Consider the following 18,714-nt stretch of genomic DNA (forward strand, 5'->3'; position numbering starts at 1 on the left):
CCGGGACACAACTACAACGGGGACGCCGGGGGGCACAGGGGATATATAAATGACGATGGGGACACAGGGAATGTTCGATTAGCAACCACCATCAACAAAGCTCAAGGGCAATCATTAGAATCATGAGGCATAACTAAAAAAACTAAAAAAAAAGGTAAAAAACTAAAACCTAAAAAAAAGACCAATTCAAAAACGAATGTACATACAGACCGGGACACCGGGACACAAATGACGACCGGGACACAAGGAATATAAATGACGCCCGGGACCCTCAAAGAGAAATCATAGACTGGGACACCGGGACAACTGACGACCGGGACACAGGGAATATAAATGACGACCGGGACACAACTACAACGGGGACGCCGGGGGGCACAGGGGGATATATAAATGACGACGGCAACACAGGGAATCGACGATTAGCAATCACCATCAACAAAGGTCAAGGGCAATCATTAGAATAATGAGGTAACAGGGACACAACTACAATGGCGCGTAACTAATATGGCACGTAACGACTTGCGCGCGCGGGGGGGCTTGGGGGGGGGGTCACGAAGCGCCCCCATCAACTAGGTGTTGGGGTGGCGCGAAGCTCCACCCCAACAGCTAGTATATAATAATGGTTATAGGGAAGTCTATAATTTCCCATGAACAAAATGGCCTCAGTAAAGAGCAAATCATTGATAATTTCTATTGCATCAATGTTTTGATATTGTTTCTGATTTTTTTTTTTCACCTTCTGCAAAAGCTATTAATCAAGAGGGTTCACGGTGCCAAGGCACTTCCCTAGTCTTAAGGAAATACTGAGGACATTTACATATGTGTTTTGTTATGATCCAGCCTCCTAAACTTTTTTGATCTTAATGCTTTTTCTCATATTTAGAATCATCAGCAATCATTAAAATCGTCAGGCAATCATTAGAATCATCAGGTATAGATCTGAATACGGATTGTTTTCCCATGGACCATTATATGTTGCATGTTCAAGAGTCGGTAAACCTGACAATCTATTTATATGCACATACAATGGGACAGCAAAGAATGTTGTATATTCGCAATTTTTACGAAGTTAAAAACATTAAATATATATATATATATATATATATATATATATATATATATATATATATATATATATATATATATATATATATATATATATATATTCACAGGTGGGACATAGGGACACAACTACAATGGCGCATAACTAATATGGCACGTAACGACTTACGCGCGCGGGGGAGCTTGGGGGAGCGCGAAGCGCCCCCACCAACTAGGTGTTGGAGTGGCGCGAAGCGCCACCCCAACAGCTAGTATATATATATATATATATATATATATATATATATATATATATATATATATATATATATATATATATATATATATATATATATATATATATATATATATATTACATACAACTAACTAATTCCAAAATTCTTTAAAATATCCTTTAATCAAAATCTCTGCTAAAACTACCGTTTAACGTCGGTTTCATTTCCAGAACTCAGAATTGTCTGTCTAAATATCAAGGAAAAATTGTTTTCTTCACAAAACTTTCTGAAAATTAGCTGTCAGATTTATTTTGACAGAAATTAATGTAAATGTGTATGTTTTGTTGTCATTTGTAAAAGCGGAACGAAAACTGCATTTCAATGGCTCTGGTACCAGCTGCAGCCTAGTAAAGTACCTAAAATGTCAAAATATGTTTCAAAAACCTTTAAAGCAAGAAAAAACTGTGAAGCCACTTGAATCTGATTCAGGTATGGTAAATGTTATTTCAGTTAATCTTAATACCGAAAACTTAACACAAATAGAAATTTACAGGAATTTCAAATAACATCCTGAAACCCCTCGAAAACTTTGTACAACCAAAATGAAGGCTGCACCATTGGAATCACCATGGTCGAATACCCAATTATAGTTCCTCTATCTTCCACAACAACAAAATTTGCATGGAAAGTGTTGGAATCTTCCTCTGATGATTACCTTATGGCTAGGCATTGAAAAAATCAATGGAAACTTTTTTGAAATTAAAACAATCTTTTGTCGTACACCTTTCACTGCGTAATCATCAGTATGGTAACTTGTTTCGCTAAATTAAGATGGTTATGGCTCCACGAATTAAAATGCTTCCATAGGTTAAAAGACTAATGAGGAAACTCCTTTAGATAGTTGTTCCAAGAAGAGCATACAGAGTAAACACGGGGGGGGGGGTATCAAAGATATTCTGGTATACGAAATGTTGAAAATTATTTGCTTGTTTTCTGGTAAAATACCATCTACTCTGGAGCAAAGCTCTTTCCTTCAGTGGGGCAATCCCTTAAAGCAGCCCCATTTAATAACTAGGTTATATTTACATAGTCCCATAGCAATACGGATTGTAGAGTTTTAGCAGAATCAAGACATACTACCACTTCACGGTACAGGTCGTGATTTGACAACCAAGAATAGTTCAGGTACGTCAATATAATTTACTATATTTTTCCTTCTTGGACCTAAGTGCAAAAGCTGCTAGTAGAACAATGGGCTATTGGCTGCAGCTGCTAAACTTTGTTTTCATAAATACCAGCCCAAAATTTTCAACAGAAAATTGGTTAAGTTTGACTACTAATTTTAGTTTACATGGCAACATTGCAGATATTGCATAGTTATTATTTCGATAAATCGTCTATCATAATAATTGATGATTCAGGTGTTGGGGCAACTATAATATAACTTATGCACCGGAAATTAGATGTTAATTGGATATAAAAAAAAAGAACAATTGCTGTTTCATCCCTCTTTCCATGTGTAGGCTGATTTCAATGAATAGAATCTAAAGAGAGGAAAACAACATTCCAATTTCCTTGAATATTCTACTTACTTACAGAACTTCTCCAAGTCTTTTCCATAGACTTGTATCTGCTGGTCAGCAACTTCTGACATAGTTGCTATTACTTCTCTGGAGAAAGTTACTCCTGTCTTGGATCCTAAGTTTTCACACAGCTTTCCAACTGAATAATGCAATGCAGCTTTCAAACGCTAAAAAAATAATATGAATTCAAGAAAAATTCATAAACATACAAAGCATTCTTTTTCCTTGATAAGCTGGAAAATACCTAAATCTTTAAAAAAGACTTGAAAGTAAAATGAACCCTCAGCGACTGCAAGCGTTTCCACCTTGCCCGACATTGAGGATCTTCAAGACATTGTTGGCCCATGTAGTGCAGTCTACAACCAGCTGCTTTGTAAGTGGGAGCGACTGGGTTATCCATCTTTGTCCGAACTTTCTGAGGTTTAACATCTGATTTAGCCAGGTTCCAGCAGTGTTTCCGCTGTCCTCACTGGCGTCTTTTCCACGGTCTGAGGGGCCAAGCTAGATGGATTCTGCAAGATGGGTACTCTGGTCACTTCTGTAGACATGGCTACATCATTTCAGTCAGCGTGCTTACATTGTGAGGGCAACATTTCTCTTAATGCCACATATTTGTTGTATATCCACGTTAGATATGCGGTCATACAGATGTGTCCTGAGGATATTTTGCAGACAGGTATGCTTGACCACCTTCAATGCATTTTCATGCAGTTACTTCACAGATCAAATTTCTTGTCCATATAGAAGGATGGTTTGTACTAAAGCTAGGTAGATTCGGCATTAGTACGTACGTTATAATTTCACGTCATTTCCAAAATTGTTTTCTGGGTTGAGTCAAGATTGTGTGCGCTTTCTACAATCTTTGTTGAAATCAACACCTAAAGATTCATCAAAACAAAGCTGGAAGCCAAGATATACGAAGCTATCAACCTGATCAAACTGTACTTGATTAACAGTTGGCGAAAAAGAAAAAGCATGTTTTTGCCATAGATTTTGTCTTCCCTGTGATGAATTTCAAACCAATGCGATCTGCTCATGTCACCAAATCGTCTAGCACAGTTTAGCTTTCTCTGTGACTGAGAGCATTCCGACGTCATCAGCGTAGTCAAGGTCTTCAAGTGAAAAGTTTTGTCCAGCCTAAACTTCTGGATAAGAAGATAGGGCATTCTCAAGCACCCAATCCACACAGTAGTTGAACAGAGTCGCAGACAGGACGCACCCCTGTCTTACTCCAAAATTAACCTATAATTTTTTGGTCTCTTCTCTGTAAACGCAAACTCGGCTTACTCATTCCTCATGGTAGGCCTTGAGGAGTACAACAAATTTCGGAGGTATTCCGTCTTTCTCTAAAATTTTCTACAGTTTTTGGCAAGTGATCAAAGTCAAAGGCGACAATGAAGTCAAGAAATATCAGAATCAGGGGCAGATAGTAACCTTTCCAACTGCTGGATAATCAGGCGAGCTACTAGCTCACCACACCACCAAGCCACCTGAGGCCACCTGAGGCCACCACAGTTACGCACGTACCTCCTCCATCTTAATCTATTCGAAGCCACCCTCTTTACACTCTCCCAGGAAGTTCCCATTTCCTTTAAATCTTTCTTTATGACATCCTCCAGCCCCAGACATGGGCGACCTACTTTCCCTTTAGCCCTAGACAGTGGGCCGAAAAAGAAAATCTTAAGCAATCCGTTATCCTTCATCTGTGGAATGTGCCCTAGCCATCTCAACCTTTCTTTCATTATAGCCCTAGAAAGTAGGATTGAAGCCCATTAATTTTCACGGATTCTTTCCTCCCTTGCCCCCTTGAAGCAGTTAAGAATAATAATCCCAAATATTTTTACCGCAATGTCAATTAGACTTATTCCACGGTGATTTTCAGACTCAGTTTTATCAGCTTTCTTATAGAATGGGAGAATAGCTGATATTTTCCAATCTTTTGGGAAAGTATTGGTCTTCTGTACTTCTTCAAGGATACCATGGAGCCATTCACCAGTGATTTCTGGGCGCTATTTGCATAGTTCCGAGGAATGCCATTTTCACCTGTGACTTTTGTAGTTCTTCAGGACCTTATTCACTTTAAGTATTTCCGCTCTTGTCAGAGCGGCCAGTTCGATATTATGACATATTTATATCACTATGGGGCAAACAACCAGAAGCTTATGATGAAGGTGGGTTCAGCAAGATTTGGATGTAATCTTTTCATCTGACCAAACACTCCTTCTGACAGCTAATGATTTTTCTTTATCTTTTTTTGACAACTTCAACCACTGGAGCTTTCTTGCCAACCGGTTCTTTGAGAATCTGGTAAAGCTTGCAGGCGCCACATGCGCGTGCTGCTTTTCTAAGGACAAAGCAGTCTCTTTCCACCTTTTGCGGTGGTCTAAAGAAGCGCAGGGCTTTTCCTGTATTCCCAAATCTTTCGTAACATCTTTAGGGCTGTTCATCTTTTTTCTTTTACTCTCCGTCTATTTAGGGGGGGGGGGTCTGGTGTAATCCAATGCTACTGTTTTATTTTTGTTTGGCCAATGATTTCTCCAGTGATTTCTCTTTTTACTGTCTTGAAGGTTTCCCATCTTTGCTCAAGGTGGAGGTTTTTCTCATGATTCAATTTTAGGGCATCGAAAAGGTTCGTCAGCTCTATGTTTTGTATTTGATGAACTTCTTTATCCTGTAGCTTACCAATATCAATTCGAGCTTTTGTTTGTTTTATCTACAAGCTCTATGAAATAGCAGGATTTTTGCAAGAACAAACCTGTGATCAGACCCGAAATTTGAACCTGTGTCCATACCATTATGAGTCTAATGCTGAACTTTTCTAGCTTTGGAGGACGAGAATAAAGTTAATGGAGTATTGGATTACCAACACTGTCATTCGAGTACAACGTCAAAAAATCATTTCGTGAGCGCTAAAATATGATGTTGATGATAACATGATCCATCAAGGCGTAGTTTGTCAGTCTTTGCCAATTTTCACATCTGTGTTTAGGTCCAAACTTTTGGTTTGATGGTCTGATGGTGGTCTCATCAGACGGACAAACTCTCGCATTGAAGTCATAAGGAGCAATCAGGTAGTCTTGTGCAACAACTGAGGAGGACATTTATTGCAAATCTGCACATCATTTACCCTTGGCAGCATTGGTAGCATCACAAGTAGGGACTATGCAGAGAGACACATTTGCACGGTTTCCTTTAAGTCTAATCCTAGCCAGTCTGGAAGAAACAGGTTCCACTCAAGAGGTCCATCTCTGGTTCTTTGGTTGATGTTGAAACCAGCGGAATACCACGTTATTGTCTAGTTCAGTGTAGAAAAAGGGAAACTATTGCAGCGTTTTGGGTGCTGTAAATACTACCTAAAACTTTACCAACGCCACAAAAATTCCCAGGATTAGTTTACCCCTTCCTTCCACCTAGAGTCTGCAACAGGCTTCAGGAAAACACTATCAGTAACATCCAAATATAACAAGAAAATCATAATAAATACAAGATTGAAGTATATCGAAATAATAAATGACAAACTGAATTAAGACCAGAAACACAAATCAGCTGATCAAATTTAATATGTTTTTTGTAGAGACTTGCCAATGTCCTTCAGCTAGTCCAGCTGAAATATTTTATAATATGATCTACATCTTCTCCCCTTTGCCCTAATATGGAAAGTCGACATGGATATGGTACTGTGTGCACTATCGATAGTAATGTGCCTACAAGAAATAAAACCTTTGCAATCCATCTGAAGGTCAACAACTTAGAAGAGGCTTTTCAAGGCATATGATAAGTAAGAAAAATATGTCATCTCTATTTGCTAATGGCGTCTTTATCATATACTTAATTAGATGAGTAAATAAACAAAACAATGATTCTCGCAGAGATTTAACCTTAACTACTGATTAATGGTTACCTGATTTCGTTGTTTTTAACAAAACGTTAATTTCAAAATCAATACTACTACATCCATCGTGTATCATATTACCAATGACGTTGTGGACAACATTTGAACTCTTTTACAAGCCGAAAAAGAATTATAGAGCTACTAGATTTTTACAATACTACTTAATGCCAAAAGTTTTCAATATTTCAGACAGGTTATTGCAATAGATAAAATACACATTTTGCATCCCAGATACTAGAAAACTTGGGAATACTAGGTCCACTATTGAAGATGCCTCTCATAAGCTCGCTTGTTATTTTACTTTCATATGACCATATTAACAGCACTAGCTTATATCCAATATATAAACGAAAAGTTCAAAAGGAAAGGCTAAAGTCTCAGGTACAGTTGCATTTGAGGAATTGATTCTATTTGACTCACAATAGCTGACTCTTTCAATATAAGCCCTGCATTGTCACTTAGTTAATTACCTTCACCCAACCATGATAATAACGATCTGGAAGAAAAATGTACTTGGTGGTGAAATTCATGCCAGAGACAACACAAGCCAGTAGGTGTTCAATCTTTAACAATGGATAGTGCAATGTTGGGTTTTATTGACAAGATAAAACAAAGATATCATTTGATAGTAATATAGGACACGCCCCTATAAACTTAAATAACAAGGGGTAACAAATCAGTGTAGACCAATTAGGAAATATTAAAATGCCAGCTTTCAGGTTTTATTCAACCTTCTGAAGGATTCTGTGGAGAAAACTAAACAGTGGAAACACATTGAAAAAATGGGAGCCACAACTCACTGGAAAGACAGCAACAAATAACACCTCATAAGCTTCCATGAAACAAATAGATTAATTTGAGCATTATGTTTGTTGCAACAAAATCAGCAGCCATTGGTAGACCTACCAAAGAATTTTATATCTTGAAAATTCCAAAACCAAGTGTCCATTTCTTTCCACTATCAAATTTTGTTAACCCTTTATCAGAAATGTTAATAATGCCAGGCACATTTCTTTACCCTCTTTTGGCAATGTTTAACAATCCCACGCACATATTCTGTAAATATTCAACTTTTCCCAGAAATTACCTGTCAAACCTTACAAGCTAAATAGTTACAGAACACATTTTAATCGGCTCATTCAAACAGTATATCAAATTGTCTTTGCTCTATGGACCTTTGACTAGTGGTTGTTTTCAAGGAATACTTATTTCCAAAAGTCCAGCCTTTCGTTGATGCATTTTAAGCTAAATAATTATCAGCCAGTGTAGGATCAATTGGTTTAGACACATAACTAGCAATACCTAACTACCATCAAAGCTTCAGAATAAGATCAGCTGTTAGATTCAATTTGGCTAGAATATCGCCGCATGCGTTAGTTAACAAAATAAAGAGTCTAATTATAATACTGGAAAGGTTAAAACAAGAATTCCTGGAGTTTAAGCCAATTCTTCAATTGTCAGGGAGTTCTTAGAAGGCAGCTTAAAACTAAATCCTGAACTCTTTCAGTCTTTCTTTCCCAAAGAGAAATACACATCAATTGTGGATCTAATATAGACTCCAAAAATTAAGTGTGCTGACATGGAATCAGAACTAACTTTTCTGGAAGAATAAAAGACACCAGATCTGACAATAATTTTATAGTTCAGTAAATATTGTTTTGAAATATGTTATTGTCATTCACAAAAGCAGAGAATCATCCCAATTTACAGCTGACAAACAACCCTTTCTACAAAGATGTGAAATAGGCCTACAGGTTTTATTATTTTGGTAACAACCCTAAGAGCCATTGATAGCCCATTTGTCATGGTTATATAGGTTAAATTTCAAAATGAAGCCACACTTGATCATCAACGTAATCAAGATTAAGATGAGATTTATTCATAATTAAACACGCATTTGAATTCCCCAAGTGGCTCCTTGGCCTGTAAGGAGTGGGGAAGACATACAAGTCACTTACTCAGAGAAAAAAGTCAATTACTTAGAGAAAAAAGAGATTACTTACAAATAAAAATATTATAGAATACAGAAATTAAATTGATTAGTTAGATTGGATAAATTAAATAAATTAAATTAGACTCCAGTGAATTCTATAGAAAAAAAAACTTCTAAGAAGCCAAAGAATTTCTTGGTCATTAATAACACTTTGAACACTTTGCATTTTAAATTATAGTATTTACTATGTACATTTGGGTTATAAAATATACTATAAAGTACCTTCTTTCTTGGTATTGCAAAAACTGAAGAAAGACAGATTATTTCCTTAGTTCTGGACTTATGAGCTTCAATAACCACACCCTCATGTACCAAAACATTAGCTTATTTTCTCATTATCTGTGATTCATCAAAAACTAAAAGTTGTATTTTTGATTTGAAAATTGTTGGTGACTTTTATCAAATTCAATCATATAACCTGGGCCTCCTGAGACTGGGCGTCCCTATCTGTCTGTGTTTTAACGCGTTTTTTGTGCCTGGAATCCCATCTTCAATTTTTTAGAAAGCTTTCTGAGAGTTTGTTTCTTACTATATCTTTCTTTATGAACAATCCAGGAATGAAACAGGTAGTAAAAATGCAAGACAAAAAACAAAATGCATGGATTGATTTTTCATTGTCCAAAGCTGGATTCAAATAGAAATAATAGGAATCATTGATTGTTCCCTTCCTTGTCATTTCACTGGATAATGACCCTGGAATGCTTGATGAGAGCAGCATCAACCTCTCAGATTTAGAGGATGACACCAAATAGATAAAAATTACTATTTGTCCTCTTCAGCCATTCTGTCATCAAGCAGCTATGCTGTTCTTCCAGACAGTGAAATTGAAGAATGAGATGGTGATTTATCTGCAGCAACATGTGATAAGCACTTAAAGGACAAGAAAGTAGCAGTAATACTGTCTTGGAGGATGTCCCAATGGCTTAATGATCATTGTTATCCTGGACCATTTCCAGGACCACAACAACTAAAATTTAGATAAATTATTTTTGCAATATTACCCAGAGAGCTTTTTTTGAACATACTGCTTTTTGCATGAACTATAAATATCAATAGGTCAACCATAAAAGCTTGAACGTTACTTCAGATTAACTCAAGATTTTTCTTCTTAATGGGGAACCTCAAGTTTCTCTGCATCTGCACATACTGGCCTGGAAAGTTTAGGTTGGAAGGTATATCACAAAAGATGAATTTAGTTTGATTGTCTACAATTCAGTCAGATTTGAAGTTTCTCTTCTTATTATTTTGATACTACAGCTACCAACTCACTGCAAAACCAAGGCACTTGAGGCCAACAAGGCTGTACATGCTCCTTGTCCATCTCAATCTATTTAGAGTTTTCCTCTTTATATCCTCCCAAGAAGTTCCAATTTCTCTTAAATCTTTCCTTGGAACATTCTCCTGTCCAATTTGGGGACAACCTGCTTTTAGTTCGGCCCTAGATGTTTGGCTAACAAGGACTATCTTCAGCAATGTCATTCTTCATTTACAGAATGTATCATAGCCATCTCAATCTTACTCTCATTATAGCACTAGAAAAAAGATCAATCCACATTTTTTTGTTCAGCTTACTGTTTGAGATACAGTCAGTCAGCTGGGTGCCCAAAACAATCCCAGGGTTGCCTTAGGTTCAATGAGTCGAAAATAGGGACTTTAGAGACTTTTTTGGAAGGAAAATAGAGCTTTAGGGACCTCCCTAACACCAAAAAAGGACCAATAGGGGTACCTGGTCCAGCTCTTGTTTAATGTACAAATGACACAATCAACATCATACTTTATGTTCAAACAAATTTCTCATAAAACTGAAACCAGGATGGATGGCAATGTAGCACCATCATCTTCTATAAAAACAAGGGTAATATCAAGATAATCCACCCCCTTGGCTTTCCAACTTCTTGGTTTCTTTTTTTTCTTCCTAATCTTCACAAAGGTACAAAAATTTGAAAAATACACAAGTAACTACTTTGATTAATAACCCAAAAATCATAACAAGACCAAAGCAATTCTAAATCACTTTTTTGTTGTTTCTTTTTTCTGGCTTTGTGTCCTTTAGACCTTCAATTGCACAGTTATCAACAACTGCCTTTATTCCTGCATATTAGTACCTTCGTACTTTCAACAGCTGCTGATTCCTTTTTCTGTGCAATAAAAGTGATCCATCCAAAATAGACTGGGTGAGCTAGATTCCAATCAGGTCTTTCTTCTCAATACCCATTTTAAGCTGATTTCTGTTTTCTTCAAATATCTTGTCAGTAGCTTACTCTTGTATCCGTGGGTTATTTTCTTCTTGTAATGACTTTTCAAGGACCCCTATTGTTTATTTGCTGGAAAAAAGTTCAGAAAGCAATTTCTTTTCTTTTTCTGCAAGTCTCTTTCAGTTTTCAATTTTCAGTTCTCTCTGGTTCTCAATATCACCTTTGTAACTTGAAATGACATTATTATTTCTCAGTTGTTGTTTCAGTGGATGATGGGGAGAATACTTTACTGCTTAAGAAAGTCATGCCCTACTTCCCAAGCCCATGTACTACTTCATTTGACATAATTTGCAAAAATAGCTCAAGTAAAAGACAAGAACTTGAAACCTCACACTTGATAGTCTGGACCCAGAATAGTATACCAAGAGGCATTGCATAAGTGTAGCAATCTACTACTACTTAATGACACGGGGAACAAAAGAATGGAGACTTAATGATGCTGCTAGTGTTTTGTTTTAGAGAGGGGGCTATAAACCTCTAATGAAGAGTTTTTGAACATGACAATTCCTGTAGTAGCCTACTTTTTTTGTCTGGGACCATTTTTGAGAGGTTTCAGGCATGTTTTTTTTTTGAGAGTTCCAAGACTATAACTTAATGTTGAGTTGAAAGTGAATAACAGTTACCACTCCTAGGTTTCTTTTAGATGAGTATTTTTTTGCATTATTTATTTTTAACCATTTTTTTATTTTCAGTTACTTTAGCCCAATGATTGTTCTGTGTCAGACTGGAGCTACCATTGCAACAACAACATAGGGATTAGGTATGTAAGGGTTGACAATGGATACTTTAATGAAGTTATTAGTCTATTAAGAGTAAACTGAAAGAAATGTTGAATCTCTGGGAATATACATATAAAAAACAAACACACAACAGCATAGCTGCTTCAGTGACTCTAAACGAGGGTTACCTCCTGTAGTACAAAGGTGCTATTTTTAGCACTATTTCATCATGTGCAGCACTGTAGCACATGCTAGATTGAATGACCAAACAGTAGCACTTTGGTGCTGCTATTTGTGGCCCATTCATGATATAGTTTTTTTGTTTTTTTCTTCTCTAGGACAAAATAATGAAAAATTTGAAAAAAAGGCAGAGGAATTAACAAAAACTTTTTCCCTTATTTGTTTTTGAGGGATTGGCACAATATTAATTCAACCAGGACCACCTTTTTGCTGTGTTCATTTTGACAGATTGGCACTAAGTTTGAAATAACTGAATACAAAAGGCTATAAAAATTGAACTAAAATGGATCCAAGTATGCTTAAGCAGACCATATGCATGTTGTGCCTGTCTGTTTGACAGGCACCTTTTGCCTCTGGAGTCTTTAAATCTCTAAACATCATTATCAAGAAGACTTGGAAGCTGTAGCCTTGAAATTATTCTGCAGTCTTCAGACAACTAGTCATCACTAACACACTAAAAAAACTTCTTAGCTGAAGTATTGAAATGGCTTAAAATTACAAAAAGGGACTTTTGCAAACTGAGAACTGTTTTAGGGATCTTGTGGAACCCCTTTAGGGATCTTGTGGAACCCCTTCAATTAATTGGCAGTTTCTCTGGAAAATATTTGCAAATCTTCCTCTATCTTTTAGAGTTCCTATGCTTTAAGAACCATAAGCTTGGAGCACTGTAGCATCCAATGCTCTGATGTTGGTTTGGGGACTTATCTTCCTATTCTTCCAATGTTTTTTCAACCTGTAAAAAATTCCCTGAGCCTTGGCTATTCTGTTTTTAACATCTTCACTACACCCACTGTCCTTATTAACAGTGCTACCAGTGCAAGTGAAGTTGTCCACTTGATTAATCTTCTTGTTACCCAACATCATCTCCTTGCCTTCACTTATATCTAGCCCTAGCAACTTAGTCTTTTTAAAACTAATTTTCCCACCTCATTTTTCACCCTAAACCCTCAAAACCCCAAAAAATTTATTCATTTTATCAACATTTTCATCCAGGATTTTTAAATCATCAGCATAATCTAAGTCTAGGGGGGTTTTACTTTCCCAATTGATTCCATGTTTTCCCATTGGCTTTGCTGTACTCCTTAGAACATAGTCTATAAAATGATCCATTTACATTAGAATGGAACACAACCCAGCTTAATTCTAAATTTCATACAAGACTAGCTGCCAAGCTTATTTCCTACCTTAAAAAAACAATGTTATTTTCATACATAGCACTAACCACTTTAATGTATTTATCTGGTACTTACTTGTACTTGTACTTGTGGCGGGAATCAGGCGTTTCCACCTCGCCCGGCATCGATGATCTTAGAGACCTTCTTGGACCATGTTGATCGATCTTGTGCCAGCTGCTCTGCAAAGGCGAGCCACTGTGTTGACCATCTGTGACCAAATTTTCTGAAACCCCCTATTGGTTCAAGGTCTGATTTGGCCAGGTTCCACCAGTTCTTCCTCTGTCCTCCTTGGCGTTTCTTCCAGTAGCTAATAGGCTCAACTAGAAGTATTTGGCGAGGCAGGTACTCTGGCGGTTTCCGAAATACATGGCCCAACCATTTCAAACGGCGTTCTTTAATAGTGAGCACAACATCTCTCTGAATATTGCACATTCGACGTATATTCACGTTGGAGATACGGTCACGTAGCTGTACTCTGAGAATTCTTTGTAGACAAGTATGCTCAAACACCTTAAGTGTATTCTCTTGTTGTAGTTTTGCCAACCATGTTTCGCACCCGTAAAGGAGAACGGTGCGGACTAGTGCCATGTAAATTCGAACTTTCGTTTGGACACTGATTTCACGGCGATTCCATAAGGGTTTCCGAAGGGAGGCAGACTGTCTGCGCTTTCTGTATTCTCTGTTGGATATCAGCGTCAGAAGATCCATCAGTACAAAGCTGGGAGCCTAGGTATGTGAAATGGTTGACTTTTTCCAGCTGAACTTGGTTGATAGTTAGTGGGAATGGTCCTGTGTCGTGGTTAATAGCCATGAATTTCGTTTTCTCTGTGCTGACTTTCAAGCCAATCAGATCTGCCCAGGCCACAACGCTGTCAAGCATGTTTTGGGCTTCTACAGGGTCTGACAGGAGGCCAACATCATCCGCATAATCGAGGTCAGTCAGCGAGAGATTCTGTCCAACCTGCGCTCCTGGATAAGACAATAGAGCATTTTCAAGCACCCAATCGATGCAATAATTGAACAGAGTCGGAGAGAGGACACATCCTTGTTTTACTCCAAACTCAACCAGAAATTCTTCAGTTTCTTTGCCATAGATTCTACTTGGCTCACTGAAGCGTCATAGTATGCCTTCATCAGTTCAACAAACTTCAGCAGCATTCCGTCATTCTCCAGGATCTTACAAAGTTTCTGGCGAGTGACAGAGTCGAAGGCAGTAATGAAGTCCAGGAACATCAAGATCAGGGGTAGGTTGTATCTTTCAAACTGCTGGATAATGAGGCAAAAGGCGAAGATATTATCAGTACACCCTCTACCTGGTCGAAAGCCGGCTTGATTTCCTTGAGTTCTTTCCTCCCTTGCCCCTTTAAAGCGGTTCAAGAGTATGATCCCGAATATTTTGACAGCAATGTCTATGAGACTTATTCTGCAGTAATTTTTGCATTTGGTTTTGTCTCCTTTCTTATAGAAAAGGAGGATGACTGATGTCTTCCAGTCTTTTGGAAAAGTGTTGGTCCTCTACACTTCGTCGAGAATGCCATGGAGCTGTTCAGCAGTGACCTCAGGGCATTGTTTGTATAGTTCCGGGGGGAGGCCGTCTTCACCTGGGGCTTTGTGGTTTTTTAGGGTTTTGATCACTTTTAGTATTTCGGCTCTGGTTGGTGTATCCAGCTCGATATCATAAGGCTCTTTAGAGACGGAAGGTGGGAAGGCATCATGAGTAGATGAAGGGGATGGGTTCAGGAGGAGCTGAAAGTGATCCTTCCATCTTGCTGAACATTCCTTCTGACAACTAATGATTTTTCCTGATCTGTTTTTGATTATTTCTGAGACAGCAGCTTTCTTACCAACGGATTCCTTCAGGATCTGGTAAAGCTTGCGGGTGTCATGTAAGCGTGCTGCTTTCTCTAATGACTTGGCAGCATCTTCCCACATTTGGCGGCAGTCCAGCCGAACAGAGCGTTTTACCTGTCTGCATAACTCCTTTGTTTCTTTTTTAAGGCCTCCCATCTTTTGTCTTCATTCACCAACTATTGACAGGGTTCTAGCGGTTATCCAGTGTTGTCGTTTGATTTTTGCTTGGCCTAGGATCTCATCAGCAGTCTCTGTCATCACGGTTTTAAAGGTCTCCCATCTCTTATCGGGAGTTAGGGTTTCATCAGAGCTGAGGGCGTCAAACCGGTTAGTTAGTTCCAAATTGAGGGCCTGCCGCACTTCTTTGTCTTGAAATTTACTGATATTGAAGCCGACCTTTGACTTGCTTTTTCTTTGAATTGCAAGACGTAGCAAAATTTTTGCTGTGACGAGCCTGTGGTCAGATCCAGACTGTGAGTCTGTGTCCGCGCCATTGTAAGAGCGAGAGTCCTGCACGGAGCTTCTCCAGCGCTAGCGTACGAGAATGAAGTCAATTTGGGCCTTAGTGACACCGTCATTTGAATGCCAAGTTAAGAGGTGGCTAGGTTTGTGTTGAAATATGGTATTGGTGATAACAAGGTGGTTCATCAAGGCATAGTTTACCAACCTCTGCCCATTCTCCCATCTGTGACCCTGTCCAAATTTTCCCAGGATTTGTCTTGTGGTCTGGTCAGATGGACCAACTCTTGCGTTGAAGTCTCCAGCAACAATAAAGTAATCACATGCGGCTATAGAAGAAGACAACTGCTGCAGTTCACCATAGAAATCATCCTTGGTCGTTTCAGTAGCATCACGGGTGGGGGCATAGGTAGAAATTATGGACACATTTGCAGGGTTTCCTTTTAGTCTGATTCTAGCAAGTCTACAGGAGACTGGTTCCCATTCTAGGAGAGCGTTTCTGGTTCTTTGGTTCATGATGAAACCAACTCCATGGAGTCCTGAATTATCTTCTATTCTGGAATAGAAAAAGTGGAACTGATGTAGTGTTTCTGGAGCCATTATAACTATAGAGCCAGAACCGGAGATTCTGGTCTTGGATATGCAGAGTATGTCTATGTTGTACTTCTCCATCTCATGGACAAGAAAAGCTTGTGTGGCTTCTTGTTTAGCGGATCTTACATTCCAGCATCCAACATTTATCCTGGATTTTGCCTGTTTAATGACTGTGGTAGGTTTTCCTAGATTTATGGCGTTGAAAAGATTTTTCGACTTTGCCGCCATATTCAAAGTCGCGTTGCCTGCCGGGAACACCGTAGTATGGTTGGCTAGTTTACTTCTCAACACCTGCGCCAATACGGGGGCCGTGTTGCTTGCTGGGGACACCATAGTTGTTACAACTGGTACAATCTGGTACACCATACAAGGATAGGATCTTAGCTAAAGCTCTCCTTTCAGCTGAATAAAATATTTGCTCTTGAGGACTAAAGGGGTTTAATGACTCATGTACATCTTAATTATCAATTTAAGAGTTAAAATTTGGTTGACACACCCCCCTCTCTCATTCCTAAAATTGCACTGTTCTTCTCTTAAAACTTGTTTATGGCATCTCTAAGTCTAAAAAGTATGATCAAATTACCAGACTCATTTTTATCACCTTTCTTATACAGAGGCTTAATAAGAGTTATCCTAAAATTGCTAAGTAGGCTACTTCCCCTTTTTCAAAAATCACATTCATAATCTTCAGCAACTTATCTCTAACTTCACAACTACCATATTTAAAAATTCATTAATGTACTATTATCACCTGGGGCATTATCATTTTTATTCCTAGTACTTTAACTAGGCTACTTCTTTCTCACAAACTATATATCTTTTCATACACAAAATAATCAAAACTTTCATTCTTTTCTACATATTTTCCTGTAATTCTATCATAGCTTAACACATTGTCAAAATATTCTAGGCCTGCCTATCTTTCTTTGTCACTGTCTTTATCTGGGATAAATATCCTAATCCTATCTTTAACTGGGACAAGTCCAGACTGACAATTCCCTTTCAATTTGTTAACATGCTTGTATAATATTTTACTTTTAGGCTATGCTGTCTTGCTGCATCTCTTAGATTTTCATCTATTTTATGCAAGGTCTCCTCTTATCACCTCTTTAATTCATACTTTAATTCTTTTTCTAGGCTACTTTCTTTACAGTCTTCTTATTTTTATATGGTCTATCACTTAAATAATTTTTGTTATAGGTTCTACCTGTTAAGTTCTACCTTCAGAACTTCAACAATCTAGCCTAGCCTATAACCATTACTAATTTCTTTTCTATGCCAGGTAAAATTCTTGTTAATTGACTTCTTGCTATCTCAGAAATGGTTTAGGTTAGGAAAATGAAACTTTCAGGGATGGGTTTATAGGCTAAAGTATGTCCCTGGAAGGTATCTTGAAGTACTCACCTCCACTCCTTCTCCCTCTAGATGGCTCTGAAATTTGGCTACATGACAGGTCTATACCTATTGAAATTTTGACAAAACAACATTTTACCTTAATTTTCAGTTACTAGTTGCTTTTTCTCTACCTTTAGTTCTGAAAATACAATTCCTGTTATTTGAGCAGAATTTTGAGCCATATCAATGTTTCTTTTTCAAAATTTAGGAAATGCATTGGCATATCTTTAAAACCTTACAAAATGGAAATGAACAGTTATGAAGCTGAAAACAATTTTGTTGTAGCCTACTTCAATTAAGCAGAAGATCTATTTTGCAAGGTTTCACTTTTATAACACACGTATTTTTAAAGGTTAGGGCCCTCTAGGGGGAGGAGTGGAGGTAGTTGCTTCAAGATACCTTTCTTGTACATACTTTAGTCTATAGATTCATCCCTGAAAGTTTCATTTTCCTAGCCTAAATCCTTTCTGAGATAGCAAGAAGTCAATTAAATAGAATTTTACCCTATGCCAAAATAACCTAGACTATGATACCATCCATCACAATTTTTGCTGACCTGGGAATTAGAGCCTTCTAATAAGAACACTGTATTTCTACTAGGGACCTGTCTAGCCTATTTGTTCCTGTAGGTGCAAGCAAAATTCATCAAGTTGTTACCATCTCCATCAGTCAGTTCTACAGGGTCATGTAATACTGTGCCTAATATCCTATACTTTTTAGTCAGGAAATGAGCAATAAACATTTGATTATTAGCCTAATAGGCTATACCTTCCCAACCTAAACAAGACTTAGCAGCTTCCTTACACATCATGAGCCCTGCTCCCTCAATAGGTCAGAAATAATTGCAAAGGGTAAAAATACGAATATAAGATTTTTATAAACTTCTAAGACAAAATAGCTAACTTGATGTTCTTCTGTTCTATCTTTATTTTCTTCCATTCCTTTTAAGCGCGTGCGGCGTGCTACATCTTTTAAAACATTTGCGGTAATCTGTCGGGTATCTGTTAATCCTGAATTGTTATGTGACAAGGCTTATTGCCTATTTGGTGCAAGTGATTTTTGTAAGTTTGAAACCTATCGTAATTAATATTCATTATTTGCTTTATTGTGCTTCAAAGCTCAGTAAGCTACAATTATTTCTCGTGGAGATAAAAAATTCTTGGAATTTTTATCTATTAGTATTCTTGCAGCAGGACCAGAGGATTTTTCCACCTCAAACAGCTTCTGCAATTAAGGTCTTACCTTGAAATTACTTTAACCATTATGATTCTAATTATGATC

General features: G+C 37.7%; 1 protein-coding gene across 1 annotated transcript; it reads right to left on the reverse strand.

The window, feature by feature from the left end:
* Positions 1-15,516: 15,516 nt before the first annotated feature.
* On the reverse strand, positions 15,517-16,266 carry LOC136030639 (craniofacial development protein 2-like). The gene has a single exon (XM_065709709.1). It carries the CDS (start codon positions 16,264-16,266, stop codon positions 15,517-15,519), a length of 750 nt encoding a protein of 249 aa, XP_065565781.1.
* Positions 16,267-18,714: the final 2,448 nt, after the last annotated feature.

The sequence above is a fragment of the Artemia franciscana genome, chromosome 8, assembly GCF_032884065.1.
Source record: "Artemia franciscana chromosome 8, ASM3288406v1, whole genome shotgun sequence".
NCBI classification, from domain to species: Eukaryota; Metazoa; Arthropoda; class Branchiopoda; order Anostraca; family Artemiidae; genus Artemia; species Artemia franciscana.

What these genes read in the sequence shown, in the direction of transcription:
- LOC136030639 (XM_065709709.1), bottom strand. Translation starts at nt 16,266, where the DNA reads ATGGCGGCAAAGTCGAAAAATCTTTTCAACGCCATAAATCTAGGAAAA.